The 24,186-nt window shown below is 44.9% G+C and overlaps 1 protein-coding gene across 4 annotated transcripts in view; it reads left to right on the top strand.

Moving 5' to 3' along the window:
* ELAPOR1 (endosome-lysosome associated apoptosis and autophagy regulator 1) overlaps window positions 1-24,186 on the top strand; it is a gene marked incomplete at both ends in the record, with an annotated part of 97,282 nt that overhangs the window by 31,618 nt on the left and 41,478 nt on the right. For all 4 annotated transcript variants that reach the window (XM_080692249.1, XM_080692250.1, XM_080692252.1 and 1 more), the window contains 2 exons: window positions 17,259-17,379; window positions 22,759-22,951. In XM_080692249.1, the coding sequence (XP_080548375.1) occupies window positions 17,259-17,379; window positions 22,759-22,951 (314 nt within the window). The remainder of the gene's footprint in view (window positions 1-17,258; window positions 17,380-22,758; window positions 22,952-24,186) is intronic.

A 24,186-nucleotide genomic window follows, 5' to 3' on the forward strand; every position in this document is an offset into this window, starting at 1 on the left:
CATTTGGGAGACCGGAGGATGTTTTGTGGACAGCCTCAGACACTTAATGAGGCCCTTCCAAACTCAGTGAGAACTTGTTTCAAAATAAAGAATAAAAATTAGGGCTAGGAGAGCAGATTGGAGGTATAATGTTCCTGGGTTCCATCCCCAGTACTTAAAAAAAAAAAAGTAACAAGTAAAAGCCAGGTGTGAGGGCAACTGCCTGTGATCCCAGTACTTGGGAGACTGAAACAGGAGGATCACAGGTTGGAGACAAGCCTCAGCAGCCTAGTGAGATACTGCTTCAATATAAAGAATAAAAAGGGCTAGGGGTGTAACTTGGAGGTAGAATGCCCTGGGTTCAGGACCAAAAAAAAACGTATATAGACCTGTAGAGCCAGGTGCGGTAGTGCAAGCCTGTATTCCCAGTACTTGGGAAGCTGAGGCAGAAGAATTGAAGGTTCAAGTCTAGTGCACGGTGACTTAGTGAGACGCCAGTTCAAAAATAAAAAGCAAAAGGCTGGGGGCATAGTTTAGAGGTAGAGCACCCTTGGATTCAATCCCTAGTATCACATATGTGTGCGCGTGCACACAAACACACAAGTGGGGGTGTGATATAAATAAGTAAATTAAAAAATAAAAATAGTAGGTTAATGCATTTCAGCATAAAATTTATCTGCATAAAAAATGACAACAGTAAGCCGGGCGTGGTGGCGCACGCTTGTAATCCCCGCGCTTGGGAGGCAGAGACAGGAGGATCGCGCAGGTCCGAAGCCAGCCGCGCTGGTTTAAGAGACCCTGTTTCCAAATAAAAATATAAAATAGGTCTGGAAGTGTAGCCTGGAGGTAGAAGGGCTTCCACGAACCCCAGTACCACCAAAAAAAAAATTAAAATTAAAATTAAAAAATTAAAACTAGGGATATGACTTGGAAGTAGAAGGCTTCTGGGTTTAATCCCTAGTACTCAAAAGAAAAAAAATCACATATACTTTTTTTTTTTTTTTTGGTGGTACTGGGGTTCCTGGAAACCCTTCTACTTCCAGGCTACACTCCCAGACCGATTTTATATTTTTATTTGGAAACAGGGTCTCTTAAGCCAGCGTGGCTGGCTTCAAACCTGCGCGATCCTCCTGTCTCCGCCTCCCAAGTGCGGGGATTACAAACGTGCGCCACCACGCACAGCCCACATATACTTTTTTAAATATGCTTTTATTGGTGCTTTTTTTGTGGTACTGGGGATTGAACTCAGGGATATTTTACCTCTGAGCTACACCCTCAGAGCTATTTTTTATTCTTTATTTTGAAACAGGGTCTCACTATGTTGCTGAGAGCCTCACTAAGTAGCTGAGGCCGGCCATGAACCTGCTCAATCCTCCTGTCTCAGCCTCCCAAGTGCGGGGATTACAAACGTGCGCCACCACGCCCAGCAGTGCATTATAGTCTCACATCATAATGTAAATCATGTTGATAGTGACATACATGCACACAGCTCTTGTGCCCTCCACTTCCTCCCCATCTCCCCCATTCCAATACAGAGTACTGAGATTGGCATTGGTATTTTCACATAGGTACACATATGTGTACCTATGTGAAAATACCTGATGGTAGCAATTCATTCAATGAACCTCACTCTTTCTCCTCCCCTTCTCTTAGCCCACCTCCCGGCTCCACTGAGGTTTCTCCTCCATTATCTGGAGTCCTTGTCTGCTATGTGCATGGATATGCGTATAGTACTGTAGTTCTCTGGTTTACGTCCCTTTACCCAGGAGTGGTATAGCCAGATCAAATATACTTTAGAGTACCCACTCTATACTCCAGTATGTCATAGTGATCTTATTTGGATATAGGGTCTTTGCAGATATAACCAAGATGAGATCACTAGGATGAATCCTAATCCAATATGACTAGTATCCTAGAGCAAAGAGGAAATTTAAATGTAGTAACATACAGGAAAAATGCATTATAATAAAAATTGAAGTTATACTGCAGCAAGCTAAGTAGCATAAAGGATTGCTGGCTGTCCCAGAAGTAAAGGCAGAAGCATGGAACCTGGTGTCTGTCAGTCTGTCTCTCTCCTCTCTCCTCTCCCCTCTCCCCTCTCCCCTCTCCCCTCTCCCCTCTCCCCTCTTCCCTCTCTCTTTCTCTCTCTCTCTCTCTCTCTCTCTCTCTCTCTCTCTCTCTCTCTCTCTCTCTCTCTCTGTGGAATCAATCCTGTTCAGTCCTTGATTTTAGACTTCTAGCATCCAGAGCAGTGAGACAAAAAATTTGTTGCTTAAAGCCACCTGGTTTGTGGTATTTTGTTACAGCATCCCTGAGAGACTAATACAGACACTGCACATATCATTAGCAGGTTGCACTGAGGAGAGGAGGGAGAACTTCTTATTTCCTACATCTCCTTATTGTCTGGATTGCTAATAAGCATGGTTGTAACTAAAAAAATTATTGTAAGTATAATTACTGCAAAATACCCTGAAAAGGCCGGGCATGGTGGCGCACGCTTGTAATCTCTGCGCTTGGGAGGTAGAGACAGGAGGAACGCACAGGTTCGAAGGCACTGGCTTAAGAGACCCTGTTTCCAAATAAAAAGTATAAAATAGTCTGGGAGTATAGCCCGGAGGTGAAGGGCTTCCAGGAACCCCAGTACCACAAAAAAAAAAAAAAAAATACCCTGAAAAGAGTAAAGTCCTATGTCTCTAGAAATCTTTACTTTTTTCTTCTATTTTGCAGTTAGTGATCAAACCCAAGGCCTCATACATGCTGAATAAGCGCCCTGCCACTGACCTATACCCTCAGTCCTCTGAATGTGTGTGTGTGTGTGTGTGTGTGAGAGAGAGAGAGAGAGAGACAGAGACAGAGACAGAGACAGAGAGACAGAGAGAGACACAGACTGGGGATTGAACACAAGGGCATTCTACTTCCAAGCTACACTCCCAACCCTATTTAATTTTTATTTTTGAAACAGGGTCTCTCTAGGTTGATGAGAGTCTCACTACTTGTTGAGGCTGTCCTTGAATCTGCAATTTTCCTGTATCAGCCTCCCAAATACTGGGATTACAATCATATGCCACCATGCCCAACTTGGAGATTGTGTGTGTGTGTGTGTGTGTGTGTGTGTGTGTGTGTGTGTGTGTTAGTTGGGTTGGAACCCAGGGTTTTTTTCTACCTCTGAGCTATACTCCCAGACCCATTTTATACTTTATTTGGAAACAGGGTCTCATTAAGTTGCTGAGAGCCTAAGTAGCTGAGGCTGGCTTTGAATCTATGGTATCCTCCTGTCTCAACCTCACAAGCACTGGGATTACAAGCATGTGCCACCACACCCAGCTCCAGCGTGGATATTTTTTTGTTGTTGTTGTTTTGTTTTTGCGGCTCTGGGGATGGAACTCAGGGGCATTTGACCTCCAAGCTAAATCCCCTGTCTTATTTTTTATTCTTTATTTTGAAACAGGGTCTCACTAAGTTGCAGAGGGCCTCACTAGCTGAGACTGTCCGTGAACTGCCATCCTCCAGTCTCAGCCTCCCGAATGCTGGGATTACAAGCATGCGCCACCATATCCGGCCAGCTTGGATATTTTTAATTTCTCAATTAAGCAACAGTCTTAACCATCTGTCAGTCTCTCAGGGAGTCTGCACTGGGTCAGAGTGTAGATTAGTGGACCTCACTCTAATTCTTCGAGGTATCTGTGGAGTGTCTCTTGTAGGCAAAGAGCCATTAGACACTTGGGTTGCCACACAGAAATACAAGTCAAAGAGCTTACTACCTACTGGGGACCAGAAGGACCGAGAAGTAATAATACAGCTAGGCATTTGAGGTCATTGCCCTATGAGTGTTGAGGAGAGAGCCCTCGCCTTCTAGAAGCATCTCCTGTGGGACTGGTGAAATATGAAGGACAAGGGGACATTTTGTAGGGTGGTGGCAGGAACAGGGCTCTCTCCTGATGCTTTTACTCAGAGAACCAGTTGTTATCCCATGTCTGTGTGGAGGGGTAAGTGATCAAGACAGGATGATGTATTTTATGGTACTGGGAATTGAGCCCAGGGACATTCTACCTCCAAGCTACACTTCCAGCCCTACTTTATTTTGATTTTGAAACAGGGTCTCACTAGGTTGATAAGAACCTTATTACTTGCTGAGGCTGTCCTCAAACATGCCATCCTCCTGTCTCAGCCTTCCAAGTACTGGGACTATAGGCAGGTACCACCCTGCCTGGCTAGGATAATGTATTTTTAAAAGCTATATTTAGCTGGGTGTGGTGGCTCATGCCTATAATCCTAGTACTTGGGGGGCTGAGACGGGAGGATTACAGACTCAACACCTTAGTGGAACCCTGTTTCAAATATATATATATATATAAATATATATTTTATATATTTTTATATATAATATATTTATATATAAGTAATATATATTATATATTTTAATATATATTTTATATATTTATATTGTGTGTGTGTATGTATGTATATATATATATATATATATATATATATATATATATATATATATATATATATAAAATCTGGGCGTGGTGGCACATATTTATAATCCCAGTACTTGGGAGGCTAAAACAGGAGGATTGCAGGTTCATGGCCAGCCTCAGCAACTTTGTAAGGCCTTCTGCAACTTAGTGAAACCCTGTTTTCAAATAAAAAGTAAAATAGGGTTGGAGGTGTAACTCAAGACACAGAATGCCCCTGGATTCAATCCCCTGTACCACCAAAGAAAACAAAATAAAATTAAAAAGGAAGAAAGAAAAGAAAAAGAAGTATTAAGGGGATGCAAGAAAGATCTGCATTCTTTTCTCCTTCACAAAGGTTCGATTTTCCTGATCACTAAGCTATTTCTAGAATGAAGGTCAGATTAGCTAGGGCATAGAGAGACTAGATTCCAGCTCTATGCAACAGATGCTGGACTCTGTTGGTGCAGAAGCTTTGTAACCTTTGGGAGTGTTTCCTACACCAGCCTCCAGCTTTGGCTTTGGGTCTCGGCCCCGGCTGCTGTGTAAGCAGGAGCTGGGCTGCTGTCTGCCTTTGGGATCCCGTTGGCTAGAGGAGTTCTGCTGCCCCAGAGGTGATTCTCCATTCAGGCCGTTCTCCCAGTGACCGTGAAAGGCTGGGCCACAATCTCAATTGGCGATGTCACAGGAGAAGGGCTGATTCCGTGAAGGGGCCGAGGAGTTCCCGGTGTGGGAGAGAGGGAACGCACTCAGTACCAGCAGGGGCCTTGGCTCACCTGAAAGAAAAGAGTTTCAGTCGTGGGTATATGTCATTATACATTTGTCCAAACTCATAGAACATGCGACACCAAAAATGAAACTTACAGTGGATTCTGGGTAATTATACTGCATTAGTGTAGGTTCACTGACATAACAATGTATCTTTCAGAGGAGGGTTGAGGATGGAAGGCTTAGTTTAGGGCAGGAGGTATAAGGGAAATCTCTGTATCTTCTGTTCAGTTTTGTGGTGAACCTAAAACTGCTCTGAACAAGTCTATTATTTAAAACAAATTCAGAGAAGCTGGGTATGGTGGTGTATGCCTGTAATCCTAGTCCTTGGGAGGCTAAGACAGGAGATCGCAGGTTCAAAGCCAACCTCAGCAATTTAGTGAGACTTTGTCTTAAAATTAAGCCGGGCGTGGTGGCGCACACTGGTAATCCTCATGCTTGGGAGGCGGAGACAGGAGGATCGCGCAGGTTTGAAGCCAGCCGCGCTGGTTTAAGAGACCCTGTTTCTAAATAAAAATATAAAATCGGTCTGGGAGTGTAGCCCGGAGGTAGAAGGGCTTCCAGGAACCCCAGTACCACACACACACACACAAAAAAAAAATTTAAAAAGGCTAGGGATGAGCTGGGCGTGGTGGCGCACGCTTGTAATCCCAGCATTCGGGAGGCTGAGACCAGAGGATCACGGACAGCCTCAGCTACTTAGTGAGGCCCTCTACAACTCAATGAGACCCGGTTTCAAAATTAAGAATAAAAAATAGGGCAGGGGGTGTAACTCAGTGGTCAAATGCCCCTGGGTTCCATCCCCAGACCTGCAAAAAAAAAAAAAAAAAAAAAAAAAAGGCTAGGGATGAAGCTCAGAGGTAGAATGTCCCTGGGTTCAATCCCCAGCACCAAAATAACAACAACACCAATAATAAATATTTAGAGGGTTTGAGGACTCTTGAGAACAAATATGGGGACACTCAGCACTCTAGAGACTCCGGTTTAGGAAAATCCTTCCTTCCTTTCTTTCTTTCTTTCTTTCTTTCTTTCTTTCTTTCTTTCTTTTCTTTTCTTTTCTTCTTTGTTTCTTCTCTCTCTCTCTCTCTCTCTCTCTCTCTCTCTCTCTCTCTTTCTTTTTTTTTTTTTTTTTGATACTGGGGATGGAACCCAGGGGCATTCTACCACCAAGTTACACCCCCAACCCGATCTTATTTCTTATTCTGAAAAGGGCCTAAGTTGCAGAGGGCCTTGCTAAATTGCCAAGGCTGGCTTTGAACCTGTGATCTTCCTGTCTCAGCCTCCCAAGTACACAAGATGCCCCCATGCCTGGGTAGGGAAATCGTTTTCTAGGAGATGGTGGCGTTGCTGCCGCTCAGCTCGACTTGCTCCGGTGGAGTCACAGATGCCCTGTCTGTTGACTTGTCCAAGGTTGAAGTCTGTCCTCCAGGTGCAAATTTCCCTTCCAGAACAGCTAATGCACCAGACAGGCCATGGCTTGGAGAGGTTTGCCCGGCCCCTGTTGGCCTCGTTCTGACTTGTGCGATTAAAAGCTTAGGTGAAAACAATTTAATGGAACATTTTAATCTCATTTAAAAGCATGAGAGGCACATCTTTGAAATACAATCTCATAAAGCCCTCCTTGTAGATAGATGTGTTTACCGTACTCCCACCCATCAGGAAGGGACTGGAATTTATAAAGGGACAACTTTGTTTCTTGGCGACAAAGCCTCTTCAATCCTAGGGATATTTACAACCAATAATGAAAACCCCTCTGCACCTGATGATCCCGCCACAGTTTCTGAGTGCCGTAAATGCCAGCGACGGGGCTGTGTCTAGGAGAGATTAGCTTTGGGGAGAGAAGAAGGGGAAAAGGACAGATGTTGTTCCATATGTATGAGTAGGGCTAAAGAAGCTGGTGAGTCAGAGCAGTGGAAGCATCAAGAGGGAAACCGATGGGGCCCTCACTGCGGGGCCAGGAACGTCAGCAGGATTCTGTTCTCTCAGATAGAAAGATGAGTGATGCCTGGGTGCTCCCCATAAGCTCTCTTCTGGCAGGTCATAGGAACATGCCTGTAATCCTAGTATTTGGGAGGCTGAGACAGGAGGATCACAGGTTCGAGGACAGCCTCAGTAAGTAGACTCTCATCAATCTAGTGAGCCCTTGTTTCAAAATAAAAATAAAAAAATAGGGCTAGGAGTGTAGTTAGAGGTAGAATGCCCCTGGGTTCCATCCCCAGTACCACACAATTTTTTTTTTCAGTACTGGAGATGGAACCCAACCCAGGGGCATTCTACCTCTGAGCTACACCCCCAGCCCTATCTTTTTTATTCTTTATTTTGAAACAGAGGCTTACTGAGTTGCAAAGTGCCTCTCTAAGTAGCTGAGGCTGCCTTCAAACCTGGGCAATCCTCCTGTCTCAGCTTCCCAAGTACTAGGATTACAAGCATGCCATCACCATGCCCAACTTCAGACAATTTTTAAATTTTTTATTTGTCATAGTAGGGATTGAATCCAGAAACATTCTACCTCTAAGTTACACCTCTAGCCCTTTTTATCTTTTATTTTGAAACAGTCTCACTAGGTTGATGAGAATCTCACTACTTTCTGCAGCTGTCCTCAAACCTGTGGTCCTCCAGTCTCAGCCTTCCAAGTACTAGGATTACAGGTGTGCACCACTGTGCTGGCCGGCTTTTTAAAAATAATAATAAAAGCTGGGCATAGTGGCACATGCTTGTAATCCCAGCATTTGGGAGGCTGAGACAGGAGGATTGCACAGGTTCAAAGGCAGCCTTAGCTAGTTAGTGAGGCCCTTTGCAACTCAGTGAAGACCTTGTTTCAAAATAAAGAATAAATAACAGGGCTGGGGGTGTTTGATCCTTAGTACCAAAAACTAAAAAAATAAAAAACCACCACCAACAACAAACTATACAGACTTGGTTTCGTAAAATGTTAAACTACTTTAAAACTACTAATCCATTATAACAGGTTTTGATGTGTTTTTGCTTTTACATGTAGAGCGGAGGGAGATAATAAGCTCTTTAAAAGATTTAATGAAGCCAAGCGTGGTGGCGCATGCTTGTAATCCCAGCATTCAGGAGGCTGAGACTGCAGGATCATAGTTCATGGACAGCCTCAGTTACTTAGTTAGGCCCTTTGCAACTCAGTGAGACCCTGCTTCAAAATTAAAATAAATAAATAAATAAATAATTAGCCAGGCGTGGTGGCACATGCTTGTAATCCCAGCATTCGGGAGGCTGAGACTGGAGGATCGCAGTTCGCGGACAGCCTCAGCTACTTAGTGAGGCCCTCTGCAACTCAGTGAGACCCGGTTTCAAAATAAAGAATAAAAAATAGGGAAGGGGGTGTAGCTCAGAGGTCAAATGCCCCTGGGTTCCATCCCCAGACCCGCAAAAAAAAAAAAAAAAAAAAAAAAAAAAAAAAATTGGGCAGAGGGTTTAGCTCGGAGGTCAAATGCCCCTGGGTTCTATTCCCAGACCCACAAAAAAGAAAGATTTCATGAAAACTGTGGACCTGCTGCCTGAAAACATCTAGAATTCTGCATCCTATTTTATGGAAGAAGTGGTTCATAGATTAAGGACTAGGTCTTGGGGGAAATTTTTTTATTTACTTCTAAATGGGATAAATTTAAGTCTTGAGGCATAGAAGAGTGAGTCTTAATGAGGAAGGGCAGAAGGTGTAGAAGAGAATCAGAATTTAGTAGGTAGAGCAGAGGAATGTGTGTTTTTAACAGGATCTCCAGGCAGTTTTGATGATCAAACAGATGCAGACAGCAGTGGGCCAGCGCTCGTATATGCAGGGCCTAGGACCCAGTGGACACCACAGTCTTAAGAGGGTGGAGACCGGGAATGGAGACTGGGAAGAGCTGGCCGCCCTCCCAGGTCCTGGTGTGACCTGGTGGAGAACAATAGGAAAGTCCTCCTCTTCCCCTACTTTTTACAGTGGACGAGCGAGGTCAGGTTGCTACGCCTCAGAGCCTCCACCAGACCATGCGCCCAAGCTGGGACACCCCCATGCCAAAAGAATAAAGAACTGGAATCCAGGAAACCACCAGCTAGGGCTGAGTTTGAAAGTTTCTCCAAGGGGAAGACTTTCTCCCATTACTCGTGGTTTCCAGTGCTGAGGGGAACTCATCTCTTCTTTGCAGCAAAGGGCCAGTCTCTCCCCGGCAGTGGGGGAACAAATGGCTTCCATTAGCCTGGCCTTAATAATGGGATCCGAGTCAGGTGCTTCCCAACAAGAATCGAGACAACAGCTCGCTATTGCCGGCTGTCCCAGCTCAGGGGCATTTGTCCTGTCTTGACATTCTTCCAGTTTTGGGATCAGTTTTGGGGAAGTGTGAGACGAGACAGAGACGGGGCTGTGGATGGGGGAAGAGAGGCGGCAGCCTCTCCTGGACCCTGGGGCCTCTAGTCACAAGCTGGCTCTAGTCAAGGCCCGGGTTTACTTAAGAACCTGTTTCTTAAGCACCTGGCCAAGACAAATTCATCTGCCTCTCAGGGTGGACATGACTTTATGCACCGTGGCTTCGTGATTTGAAAATTCTGAATAGAAAACACCTGCCTGGCTCTCTGGCTCTGAGTTGTCTCTGGAGAGTATAAGAGAAAGAGGAGTTACCCCCTCCCAAAAATAGACTCTGGGTAGCTCTTCTGACTTGTAACACATTTGTTAAGTCTGTGTGTGTGTGTGTGTGTGTGTGTGTGTGTGTGTGTGTGTGTGTGTGTTATTGGGGATTGAACCCCAGAGTGTTCTACCTCTGAGCTATTCCCCCCCAGACCTTTTTATTTTGAAACAGGATCTCACTGCATTGCCGAGGGCCTTGCTACATTGCTGAAGCTGGCCTCAAACTTGTGATCCTCCTGCCTCAGCCTCCCCAAGTACTGGGATTACAGGAATGTATAATCACACCTGGCACTAATTTTTTCTGTGTGTATGTGGTACTAAGGATGGAACCCAGGGGCATTCTACCTCTGAGCTACACCCCCAGTCCTATTTTTTAGTTTTTTGGTTTTTTAAAAATAGGATCTCACTGAGTTCCGAAAGACCTCGCTAAGTAGCTGAGGTTGTCCACGAACTGTGATCCTCTAGTCTCCGCCTCAGGATTGCTGGGATTACAAGCGTGCACCACCATGCCTGGCTAGGCACTAATTTTTTTAAAATACAAATTTACCATTAAAAAACTTATTTTTTTTTAAAGAAGACTTAGGGATGTCTGTTTTCTCTTTATAAATCTCCCTCTCTGACCCAGAAGAGTTTTAAAGAAACTCATACTCTTGAATCTAATAATTCCATTTCTGGGAATCTATCCAAAGAAAATAATCAGAGATACACAAGAAGTGTACGCTATAAAATAAGAAAAAAATCAAGCTGGGCGTGGAGGTACAGGCCTGTAATCCCAGTATTGGTAGGCTGAGACAGGAAGAGGAGGAGCACGGGTTTTAGAACAGTCTCAGCAAGTAGTAAGAGTCTCATCAACCTACTAAGACCCTGTTTTGAGAAATAAAATAAAATAGGGCAGGGGGTGGGTGCTGTAGCTTGGAGGTAGAATGCTCCTGAGTTGAATCCCCAGTAACACACACACATGCACGCACACACACACAAAAATTAAATAAAACTCAATTTCGAATAATAGGAGAATGGTTAAAGAAGCCATGGTATAACCATTAAAGACATAGAAAAGTGCTTTTAGTAACGTAAAATTAAATGAAAAGAGTCAGAATGCAAAGCTATATGTCATATGACATTCACTTTACATGTACTTATTTGTGGAGCTGGAGCGCAAACCCAGGAACTTGCACCTGGTAAACACGCGCTGTGTCACTGCACCACATCCCAGCCCCTCCCTTTGTTTTTAAAAATGCACATTCAGGAGCCAGGCGCGCTCAGGTGGCGCTCGCTTGTAATCCCAGCATTCAGGAGGCTGAGACCGGAGGACCGCGGTTCGCGGCCAGCCTCAGCTACTTAGGCCGTCTGCAACTCAGCGAGACCCTGTTTCAAAATAAAGAATAAAAAAATATGGCTGGGAGTGTAGCTTGGAGGTAGAATGTCCCTGGGTTCCATCCCCAGTATAAATAAATAAATAAATAAATAAATAAAATGCACACGCAGGGCTGAGGGCAGAGCTCAGTGGAAGAGCACTTGCAGTGTCTGTGCAATGCTCTGGGTTCAACCCCCAGCACTGCAAAATAAATAAATAATAAAAATGCACATACTCGTGTAGGGAAAGGATCTGGAAAGAAATATAGCAAAGTATTAAAAGTAGTTATCCCAGGCTGCTCCTCACCCAGCACACAGTGCACATTTGTGGGGAACCTGGCACAAAAGCAGATGACACAAAAAGTAGATGACCTGCTTCTGGGTTAGGGTTACCTTTCTTATTGTGGCTTACTACATAAAATTTAGCCATTGATATAAGGGTTTGTAAATACAGGCATGGAATAAAAAGTGGAAAAAGTAGTTATCTTTGGTTGTTAGGCTTATGGCTGTTTTTTTACTTCCTTCTTTATTCTAGTTTATTTTCTCATCTTTTCTACAGTTAACATGTACTACTTGATGACTTTTTTGTGCATATGTGGTACTGGGATTTTTTTTTTTTTTTTTTTTTTTTTTTTTTTTTTGGTGGTACTGGGGTTCCTGGAAGCCCTTCTACCTCCAGGATACACTCCCACGGGCTACACTCCCAGACCTATCTTTTAACTTTTTTATGTGGAAACAGGGTCTCTTAAGTCAGCGAGGCTGGCCCCGAACCAGCGCGATCCTCCTGTCTCCGCCTCCCAAGCACGGGGATTACAAGCGTGCGCCACCACGCCCGGCGGGGTACTGGGATTTGAAGTGAAGGGCGTTCTACCTCTGAGCTACACCCCTAGCCCTATTTTATTTTTTTTTATTCTGAAACACGATCTCACTAAGTTGCAGAGGGCCTCGTTAAGTTGCTCAAACCTGCGATCCTCCTGTCTCAGACTCCCAAATACTGGGATTACAAATGTGTACCACCATGCCTAGCTTAATGATTATTTGAAAATGATTTTGTAAGCTGGGTGTGGTGGTGCATGCTTGTAATCCTAGCATTTGGGAGGCGGAGACAGGAGGATCACAGTTCTCAGACAGCCTCAGCTATTTAGTGAGGCCCTTTACAACTCAGTGAGACCCTGTTTCAAAATAAAGAATAAATAAATAGGATTCGGGTGTCACTCAGTTCTATCCCCAGTACTACAAAAAATAATAATAATTTGTGCTGTGCATTGTAGCACACGCTTGTAATCCTAGTACTTGGGAGGATGAGGCAGGGAGACCACAGATTTAAAGCCAGCCTCAGCAATTTAGCAAGACTCTCAGCACCTTAGTGAGATCCTATTTCAAACTAAAAAAATAAAATGGGTTGGGTAGAATACCAGAATATTCAAAGGTAGAATACCCTTGGGTTCAACAAAAAAAAAAACTACAGATTTGTGCTATTTTGAATGAAAGGGGAAAAAAGATCAAAGGAAGGACAGATTTCCATGCAGGTACCAGCAAAAAATAGTAAGGTGTTGGAACTGGAAGAAATCTTGGGAATAAGAAATCACCCAGGTTCAACTTTCTCATTTTGTAAATGAGACTTAGGGCTCGAGTTGTGGAGTGACCGCCACCTACGCAGTTTGCTTTTTGTCTCTCAGTCTGCTTGTGTAAGCATCCACTGGCCCTCATTTCCCCTGAGGAGCCCTGCAGGCCTGTGTTAATTACTGGAGGCCCTAGTTAGGGAACCACGCTTTGACTCTGCAGCCAATCTGGGCCACCTGTTACTGGCACCTTGGCCAGCTAGGCTGGAAGAATTTCCTGGCAGGAAGAAGGCCAGTAGGCCAGGAGATCCCACTGCCAGCCATCACCTAGTGCTTGTCCCTTGGATAATTCCCGTTAGCCATCTCTGTCTTCTTAGCTTTGCGCTTGCAGAGATTATTTATTGTTGTTATTTGTGGTACAGGAATCAAACCCAGGGACATTCTATCTCTGAGCTACTATTTTATTTTATTTTTTATTTTGAAACAGTCTTGGTAAGTTGTTGAGGGGCTTGCTAAGTTGCTGAGGCTGGCCTTGAACCTGTGATCCTTTTGCCTTGGCCTGCGAAATATTGGGATTACAGGTGTGGGTCCCCACACCTGGCTGCAGAGGTATAAGCATCTAAGCAACTAAGATGACTGTCTGAGGGGAGGTGCTGTTTTTTGTGACTTTCAAACCATCATCAGTTGGAAAAGAAACTGTGATTCGCGGGGTAGTGTCAGGTTGGAGCCAGAGACGGGTGCTCATGTCTTTGCCAGAGTCCTTAGGCATTAAGCTCCTCTGCAGACATGGGGGCAAGCAAAAATGTGTTTCTTTCTGTGCTAGGGATTAGACTCCGAGCTTCAGGCATGCTAGGCAAGCCCTCTACCCCTGAGCTGTATCCCTATCCTTGATATATACCTTATCTGCTTTTATCTACCTAACCCCATTTTTTTTTTTTTTTTTTGTACTTGGGATGGAACCCAGGGGCATTCTACCTCCGAGCTACACCCCAGCCCTATTTTTTATTCTTTATTTTGAAGCAGGGTCTCTCTAAGTTGCGGAGGGCCTCGCTAAGTAGCTGAGGTTGGCCGCAAACTTGTGATCCTCCTGTCTCAGCCTCCCAAGTACTGGGATTCAAGCGTGTGCCACCACCCCTGGCTAAACCCTATTCTTGCCAACACACTTCCTTTCACTAGACATCATCTCTGTGACAGCTGGGACTCTCAGACTCTGTGGCTTCACCAGGACCGAGCACACACTAAGCCCTCAATAATGCTTCTTGAATGTGGACTGAGTGAATGTCATTTCCCTAGAATGTGGAAGACCTGACATGTTCCAAGTCAATGATATCTCCAGGGTTTAAATATTTTAGTTCTAAAAGAGCAGGATGTTTTTTGGGGAAAACACTTTCAACACTTGATATTCATTTGTACAACTCAATGAATGCTTCTGAAAACTGTTAATGGCAAACACATCCCTGAGCGGCCTCAGGGAGCCGCCACTGCGGGCATGTCTGCTGAGACTGCAGAGATGTTCACTCTCTGCCCTCGTTGCTCCCTCTCGGTGTCTCTTTGAGTTGTTCAGTCAATTCAGTAATAGTTGAAAAAAAGTTTTCTTAAAAATGTTCAGCAAAAATTTTCATCACAACCGGGACTGGTGGTGCACGCTTGTGATCCCAGTACTTGGGAGGCGGAGACAGGAGGATCTGGGTTCACAGACAACCTCAACTACTTACTGAGGCCTTCTACAACTTAGTTAAGACCCTGTTTCAAAAATAAAGAATAAAAAATCAGGGTGGGGGTGTAGCTCGGAAGTAGCTGGGTTTAATCCCCAGCAAAACACACACACACACACACACACACACACACACACACACACACACATTTAATTGTGGTAAAGTACATACAACATAAAAAAATTCCCCTGGGATCCATCTCCAGTACTGAAAAAAAAAAAAAAGTGGAGAAGGATTTCCGGTGGGAGGGCCTGGCTTCCAGCTCAGTGATTTACAGGCAATGTGACCTGGACACTAATTCACCTCCTTGGGCATCAGCTTTCTCATCTGCTTGCCTGCTAGGGAGCCGTGAGACCAGATGCCGTGGCGTTTGGAGCTGCTGTGAGGCACTGCAAACTGCTGGGACGATTATGTTCGCAGGCAGAACGCCAAGTCCTTCTACCTCGCTCGCTCATTCTCCATTTAACTTACATACTGTGGATTGTACCCACCCTCATTCTTTCAAAGCAAGATGCTTTGAAAATATCATTTTTAGAATTGAACTCAATATCTGTCTAGTTGCTCTATTTCGCCTCCAAAACCTCTGAGATTTGAAAAAAACAGGCCCAGAGAGCTGGTCGCCCAAGTGCACAGGGAATTCCCAACCTAAGGTCCATTCTTTCTTCCATAACACCGACATCTAAATTCAAGGCCAAAGATTCTGGGCAAAAGTTGGGCCCCTGTGCCTCTAGCTCCCCTCCCCCAGTTCACCTCCCTCAGGGTGGAAGTCCCGAGTTCACAGGTCACAGTCCCTGGCCACATCGGGACAGCTCCAGCTCTCCCTGCGGCTCATGCCAGATGTGGCTGGTGCATACTGATGAGGAAAGAGGAAAATAAATGGAGGCCAAAGGCCAAAAGTGTTCCCTCTTCATCTTTACTTTCTGCAGTCACAGAACAACACGCTCGTCCTATTTCTTTTCTTTTTATTTTTTCTTTTCTTTTTTTTAGTACTGGGAATTGAACCCAGGGGCATTCTACTTCTGAGCTACACCCCAGCCATCATTTTCATTATATATAATAAAAATATATAAATATAATATATAATAAATAATATATTTTTAATAATATATATATATATATATATTTTTTTTTTTGGTGGTACTGGGGTTCCTGGAAGCCCTTCTACCTCCGGGCTACACTCCCAGACACCTATTTTATACTTTTTTATTTGGAAACAGAGTCTCTTAAGCCAGCGCGGCTGGCTTCGAACCTGCGCAATCCCCCGGGTTCCATTCCCAGTACCATACATACACACACAAAAAGAGCCAGGCGTGGTGGCATGGTGGTACACACTTGTAATCCCAGCATTTGGGAGGCTGAGACAGGAGGATCACAGTTCGTGGACAGCCTCAGCTACTTAGTGAGGCCCTTTGCAAGTCATTGAGAACCTGTTTCAAAATAAAGAATAAAAATTAGGGCTGGGGGTGTAGCTTGGAGGTAGAATGGGTTCCATCCCAGTACTGCAAAAAAAAAAAAAAAAAAAAAAAAAGAACAACAACAACACTTGGATTTCATAGATGTTAAATGTTTTAAAATGTGCATCTTAAAATAGATGATATACCTGCTTCTTTTGGTCCTGATATGATAGATCAGTAAACTTCAAAGTGTTTCATTTTTCATCTCAGCTCCTTGCAGTTCTATGTGGTAGGAAAAGGGGACATTCCTCTGTTGATCTTTTTTTAATCTTTTATTTTTTTGTGGTACTGGGGATGGAACTCAAGGGCATTCTACCTTCGAGTTATACCCCCAGCCCTATTTTTTTATTCCTTATTTTGAAACAGGGTCTCACTGAGTTGCAGAGGTCCTCACTAAATAGCTGAGGCTGTCTGCGAACCACGACGAATGCTGGGATTACAGGCGTGTGCCACCACGCCCATTCTCCTCTGTTGTTCTTATAGATACAGTAATACAGAGTATGAATAGAATTTTAGGTAAAGTGCAGAGTGTATAATATTTGTCAGAGCAAGAATCATCATGAACTCCTTGGCCCATTGTTCATTTAAAGGAGCAGGGATGTTTGAGAGCATTTGCCACATCAGTTGTATTTCCTTCCTCCTGGGGGGCGATGTTTGTTGTTTTATTTAATGCTTGGTTTAGCTGGCTTGTTTTTCTGCTTACTCTACCTCAGGTAAAGCAGCTAAACAGCGAGTTCCCCTCACACAGAGAAACTAGGCGTGAACAGGCTCCTGTGCTGAGGGCACACCATCTGCCTGGCCCGAGCGCCAACGTTTTCATCAGGCACACGAGAATTCTTAGTCTTTCTGGGCAGAAGAAAGCTCTCTAGAGGAGCACAGGAAGCAAGAAATACAGCTTGTTTGCATGACGACCCCTTTTTGTAAAGTTTTCATGCACCAGCCTTCCCATTTACAATGTCCTTTAGTTTAGAATGACCTTGCTCAAAAATTCTAGTTTGGGATGAGGAAAACTCCACCTGTTTCTAGCCTGTTCTTTAGTTACCTTTATCCTCTGCTTCCTCGGGACATTATTTATACACAATGGAGAAGAGAGTTGCACACACACACAAAAAAATGTATTTTCAGGGACTAGACCATGACCTGGTGGAAAGAAATGATCCGTATCATGGTGGTTCGTAATCGTAAGGGCTTCGTGATCCTTTGGGTACCGCAAGGCATTGCTCCCCACCTGGGAGCCTGGGTGGTAACTGTGATGCTGAGTGCCCAGTGCCCTCATGCTGGGGAGGAGACTGTTAATGTTCGATCACTGCTGATGCCTCTTTCACCCACTCTTCTCTCTCCTGCAGTCCGAGTACCACTACGAGTATACCGCGTGCGACAGCACTGGTTCCAGGTGGAGGGTCGCCGTGCCGCACACCCCGGGCCTGTGCACCAGCCTCCCCGACCCTGTCAAGGGCACCGAGTGCTGTAAGAAGCCTTCCTACTCCAGGACCTCCCTGCCACTCAGCTCTGGCTTCCACTTGGAGCCTCCTGCTGTCCCAAGCAGGCTCTTCCTGGCAGTGCAGCACCCTTAGGGAATCAGATCTCCCCCCAGCCTCCTCGCTCCCCATCCCAACCCTGCTGAAATGGGGCGCCGAAATGTTTTATGGGTGCAAACTGGGTATCTGAATTTGCTTTTATTTTTTTATTTTTTGTATTGGAGATTGAATCAAGAGGTATTCTACCTCTGAGTTACATCCCCAACATTTTCTTTTTAATACTTGTTTACTTTTGGAAACAGGGTCTCTTAAACCAGTGCGGCTGGCTTCGAACCTGCGTGATCCTCCTGTCTCTGCCTCCCAAGCGCGGGGATTACAAGAGCGCGCCACCACACCCGGCTGCCCAACCCTTTTTTTAAATTTTGGAACAGGGTCTAAGTTACTACCCTCTGGCCTGTAACCTATAATCCTCCTGTCTCAGTCTCCCAAGTACTGGGATTACAGGAACACTTTTTAATTAAATTAAAAATTTTTTTCAGTACTATGGAATTGAACCCAGGGGCATTCTACCTTCAAGCTACACCTCTAGTTAGATTTTTTTATTCTTTATTTTGAAACAGGGTCTCACTAAGTTGTGGAGGGTCTCACTAAGTAGCTGAGGCTGGCCGTGAACCTGTGATTCTCCTGTCTTAGCCTCCCAAATACTGGGATTACAAGTGTGTACCACCACACCTGGCTTATACTTTTATCTTTATTATTTTATTTATTTATTTATTTTGGTGGTACCGGGGTTCCTGGGAACCCTTCTACCTCCAGGCTACACTCCCAGACCTATTTTATATTTTTATTTGGAAATAGGGTCTCTTAAGACAGTAAGGCTGGCTTCGAACCTGCGCAATCCTCCTGTCTCTGCCTCCCAAGCGCAGGGATTACAAGCGTGCGCCACCACACCTGGTGCTACTTTCATTTTTAAATGAAATCGCAGAGTAAGCAGTTACCGCTGTGTGCCACTCGGGTAGTTATTTTGTGTTGCCTTCATTTTCTTTTTTCCCTGTGCATTTCTCTGCAAACTATACTCACCAGCCAGTCATTAGGAAGCACTCCAATTTACTTTTTTTCTTGAAGAAGAAAATGGAGAGGAGGAATTTCTGCAGAAAGACCTTTATTATTATTATTATTATTATTATTATTATTAATTACTTTTGCAGTACTGGGGATTCAACCCAGGGGCATTCTACCTCGGAGCTACACCCACAACCCTATTGTTTGTTTGTTTTGTTTTGAAATAGGGCCTCACTAAGGTGCAGAGGGCCTAGGTAGCTGAGGCTGCCTGAGAATCTGCGATTCTCCTGTCTCGGCTTGCTAAGTACTGGGATTATAAACCTGCGCCACCATGCCAGGTCAGAAAGACCTTTAAAATGCGCTCGGCATCACTTCAAGGGACAAGGATCTTTCCAACTATGGATTTGATTGTATAATTGCAAAGGCAGTGTCTTGGCCACAGCTCCTGTCCCTGCCTCTGTGACTCTATAGTCACAACTTTTCTGTAATTGGCCCCTATTTCCCCTGCACTATTCTCTTAGGAAGACAAAGAGAATAACAATAAAAACCAGGAGCTTTAATACTTAAGGAATTATTCAAAGAGTTGGAAAGGAGATCAGGGGTGTTTAAATTCCAAAATCAAGCCAGCGTAGTGGCTCATACTTGTAATCCCAGTACTTTGGAGGGGGATTGAGACAGGAAGCTCGCAGGTTCAAGGACAGCCTCAGCAATTTATTGAGATTCTCAGCAACTTAGTGTGACCTTGTTTCAAAATTAAAAAAAAAAAAATCTGGGCATGTGATGCATGTTTGTAATCCCAGTACTTGGGAGGCTGAGATAGGAGGCTCACCAGTTTGTAGCCAGCCTCAGCAGTGTAGCAAGGCCCTCCACAATTTAGTGAGACCTTGTTTAAAAAAAAATTTTTTTTTTTTTTTTTTTTGGTTGGAACCCAGAGGCTTTCTACCTCTGGGCTATATTCCCAGACCTATTTTATATTTTATTTGGAAACAGGGTCTCACTAAGTTGCTGAGAGCCTCACTAAGTAGCTGAGGCTGGCTTCGAACCTGTGCGATCCTCCTGTCTCAGCCTCCCAAGCACAGGGATTACAAGCATGTGCCACCACGCCTGGCTTTCAAAAATTTTTAAAACTCCATTAAGACATATGATTACAATGCACCAATAAAATAAATAAATAAACAGACAAAACATAAAAATTCCCCTCCCCCCAAAAAATAGAGCTGGGGTGTAGCTCGGAGTTAGAATGCTCCTGGGTTCAAACCCCAGCACCACAGATAAATCCATAAATAAGTAAAAAGAAGTTTCAAAATCAGCTTAGCCCAGTGGCTGGTTGAATTGGTGAGCAAAAAATACTTTCGCAATTAATGAACGGATAATGCTAAGATCTGAGCAAAAGCGAGGTATGACGGACCGAAACAGAGGAACCACGTTCAGTTACCTGGCCTGGTATTCACGTAAGCCCTACTATGTGTGCTCACTTAGGCTGGGTGAACATCAAGGGTAAATAAGGCTCAGACAGAGAACATGGAGGGGGAGCACTCGCTCATCCGTCCACTCATTGTCTCAGAACCTTTGTGGAGCTCCCGTGGTGTCTGTGTCCCCAACACAGCTAGCTGTCCCCAGGGAACCCAGCACCTAGCGGGTAGCAGAAGCAGAAGCTGTGTCAGTACAGTGTGGGGAAGAATAGGAATTCTGGATGCTTCAGAATGAGGAACAGCTGAGAGGACCACTGGAGCAAGAGTTTGGAGGTGGAAAACAGCAACACACTCAGGAAAGCTTGAGGTCCTGGGAGGAGGCCGCACAGAGAAGGACTGATAGGGTCGAGCTGGAGAAAGATCTGCAGTGAGAGGTCAGGCTGCGGAGTTAGGCTGGGGGAAACTAGGGAAGACCTTGCTTGAACGCCAGCTGAAGGGCTTACTTCTAGCCGGGCTTGGTGGTGAATGCATAGTCCCAGTCCCTGGGAGGCTGAGACAGCAGGATTGCGGGTTTGAGGCTGGCCTCAGCAACTTGGTAATAGCCTGCTTCAAAATAAAACAACAAAATAGGGCCGGGGGTGTAGCTCAGAGACAGAATGCCCTTGGGTTCAGTTCCTAGTAACAGACAAACACACATGTATGCTCACACATACACACACACGCACGTGTGTGCGCCTAATTATATAATCAAAGGATAGTATCTGGTTATTTTTTAAAAAATAAACAGAATAACCAAGCATGGTGGCGCACGCTTGTAATCCCAGCGCTTGGGAACCAGAGATAGGAGAATTGTGCAGGTTCAAAGCCAGCCTCAGCTACTTAGTGAGGCTCTCAGCAACTTAGTGAGATCCTGTTTCCAAATAAAATATAAAAAAGATCTGGGAGTATATCCTGAAGGTAGAAAAGCCCTTGGGATCCACCCCTAGTAACACACACACACACACACACACACACACACATACAAACAGAATAAAAGTGTGGCATGTTTAGCTGGGATTGATGGTGCCCACCTATAATCCTAGTACTTGGGAGACTGAAACAGCTTGGAAGTAGAACGGCCCTGGATTCAATACCCATTACTACAAGATAAATAAAAATAAAATAAAATAAAAATCACACTCTTATTTGAAACAACTCCTCCTCCTCCTCCTCCTCCTCCTCCTCCTCCTTCTTCTTCTTCTTCTTCTTCTTCTTCTTCTTCTTCTTCTTCTTCTTCTTCTTCTTCTTCTTCGTACTGGGGACTGAACCCAAGGGCATTCTACCTTCGAGCTATACCCTACCGTTTATTTATGTATGTATTTATTTATTGTACTGGGGATTGAAAACAGGGACATTCTATCTCTGAGCTTTACTCCTCCTCCTCCTCTTCCTCCTCCTCCTCCTCCTTCTTCTTCCTCTTCTTCTTTTCTTCTCCTCCTCCTCTTCCTCTTCTTCCTCCTCTGTCTTCTCCTCCTCCTCCTCCTCCTCCATTTCTTCTTCTCCTCCTCCTCCTCCCCCTCCTCCTCCTTCTTCTCAGTACTGGAGATTGAACCCAGGGGCATTCTACCTTTGTGCTATACCTTATTTATTTATTTATTTATTTATCTATTGTGGTACTGGGGATTGAACCCAGGGGCATTCTATCTCTGAGATTTACCCCTATCCCTATTTTTATTCTTTATTTTGAAACCAAGTCTCACTAAGTTTTGGACGGCCTCACTAGCTGAGGTTGGCCACCAACCTATGCTTCTCCTGTCTCAGCCTCCTACGTATTGGGATTACAAGTGTGCACCATCATGCCTAACTTTGATCTGGAACTTTTTTTTTTTTTTTTTCGTGGTACTGGGGATTGAGCCCAGAGACATTCGACCTCCGAGCTACACCCCTGGCCCTATTTTTTATTCTTTATTTTGAAACAGGGTCTCACTAGGTTTCAGAGTGCCTCATCTAAGTAGTTGAGGCTGTCTGCGAACCGCGATCCTCCATTCTCTGCCTCCTGAATGTTGGGATTACAAGTGTGTGCCCCCACGCCCGGCTATGCCTAACTCTGATTTGGAACTTTTTTTTTTTTTTTTTTGTGGTCTTGAGGATTGAACCCCGAGTACATTCTACCTCGGAGCTACACACCCAGCTCTATTTTTTAAAAATGTCTTTTATTCTTTATTTGAAGCAGATCTCACTAAGATCTGTAGAGGGCTTCACTAAGGAGCTGAGGCTGTCCACAAACTCTGATCCTCTTGTTTCAGCCTCTCAACTATTGGGATTAAAAGTGTATGCCACCACAACCCACTGATTTGGAACATTTTCTTTTCTTTTCTTTTTTTTTTTTTTTTTTTTTTGTGTGTGTGTGTGGTTCTGGGGATGGAACCCAGGGGCCTTCTACCTCTGGGCTACACTCCCAGACCTATTTTATATTTTACTTGGAAACAGGGTCTCTTAAGCCAGTGCGGCTGGCTTCGAGCCTGCACGGTCCTCCTGTCTCAGCCTCCCAAGCGCGGGGATTACAAGCGCGCGCCACCACGCCCGTCTCTGATTTGGAACATTTTAATCACCCTGAAATGAAACCTCATATAAACCAGGCAATGTGCCTTCCTCAAAAAAAAAAAAAAAAAAAAAAAAAAAAAAAAAAAAGAAGCCTCATACTATTATCGATCTCTCTCAGACTCCTCTTCCAGCCCTTGGCAACAACAAATCCACTGCCTGTCTCTGTGGCTTTGCTCTTCTGGACCTTTCATACAATAGTATCACAGAGTAGGTGCCATGGCCCCAGATCTTAGCTAGCTTTGCCTGTGCACTTCTCCAGGGGCCACAGGCACCTCACCATCTCTCCCTCCTTTGTCCTGCACCACTTTTAGCCTTCTCTTGCAACGCTGGGGAGTTTCTGGATATGAAGGACCAGTCCTGCAAGCCGTGCGCGGAGGGCCGCTATTCCCTGGGCACAGGCATCCGTTTTGACGAGTGGGACGAGCTGCCTCATGGCTTTGCCAGCCTCTCGGCCAACCTGGAGATGGATGAGAGTGCCGCAGAGTCCACCGAGAACTGCACTTCGTGAGTTTGCATGCACTCCCTACCCTGCCTCCTGGGAATGGGGCTGCCAGGCTCTCACCATAGCGTCCTCCAGTGCTGCTGAGGCTGGGGAAGCACCTGCGGGGTCCTCACAGCACGAGGACCTCACTGTACTCACAGTGCTGCTGGAGGTGCCTGCCACCTGGGTCCACTGGGTCCACTCTAACCTAAGCTTGCCAGGGACAGGCAGGTTATTTGTGAGAGTGAAAAACACGGAAAAATATGGGGTGGGGGCAAGGGGACCAATCTATTTACAACAAGACCCTATCAGATTTCCCCATGGAATTTTGGGTCCGCCAACAAAGTCCCTCAACTTGATTGGAACACAATGCATAAAGTGTCAGGCGTCTTCCTGGCTTTGGTGCTCACTTCTAACAGTGGCTCTGCCTAATCTGAGTTAACGGGCTTGGGATGAGAGAGTAGGAATTAGAGTTCTGGTCCATGGTAGCTGAGATCTTTAAAAACACCAGTAGAGACCCCAGTAACCAGAAAAGGTTTCAGCTCGGATGGAGACCCAAGCCCAGGGTATCTATTTTAGATGTACCTTTTATGTGCTAGGCACCGTGATGGATGCTTTACATATATTGCTTCCTATAATCTGCACAGGAGCCCTACGAAATAGGTGTCTTGGCTCCCAGTACAGAGATGAACGACTAGGCTGGGGACCTGCCTTTGCTAGCTAGCTTACAACTGGTGAGATTAGAATTCGAACGTAGACCCAAACTGCCATATGCCCTGTACTGCCACCCCCAATTAACAATTATTATGCGCAAAACAACGTTCAGGTCTAGGGAGTAAACGCGGCTGGGAGATAGGGGAGGGAGGGTCGCCATACACAGAAAACAACTGTGTGTTGCTGTTTGTTACATATTGGCAATGAATACAGGAGAAAAGAAAAACTTGTCTTATACCCAAGCAAACAAATAGATAAAAAAGGACTGAAGGACTGTATTACACTTGAAATTTCCAACACCCGGAGCAATGTCTCCCATTCCTGTATGTATGTATGTATGTATGTATGTATGTATTTATTCTGTGGGTCTGGGGATGGAACCCAGGGGGGCATTCGACCTCTGAGTTACACCCTCTACCCTATTTTTTATTCTTTATTTTGAAACAGGGTCTCACTAAGTTGCGGAGGGCCTCACCAAGTAGCTGAGACTGTCCGCGAACTGCAATCCTCAGGTCTCAGCCTCCCGAATGCTGGGATTAGAAGT

This window comes from Muscardinus avellanarius (assembly GCF_963383645.1).
Source record: "Muscardinus avellanarius genome assembly, chromosome: 3".
Classification (NCBI taxonomy): Eukaryota; Metazoa; Chordata; class Mammalia; order Rodentia; family Gliridae; genus Muscardinus; species Muscardinus avellanarius.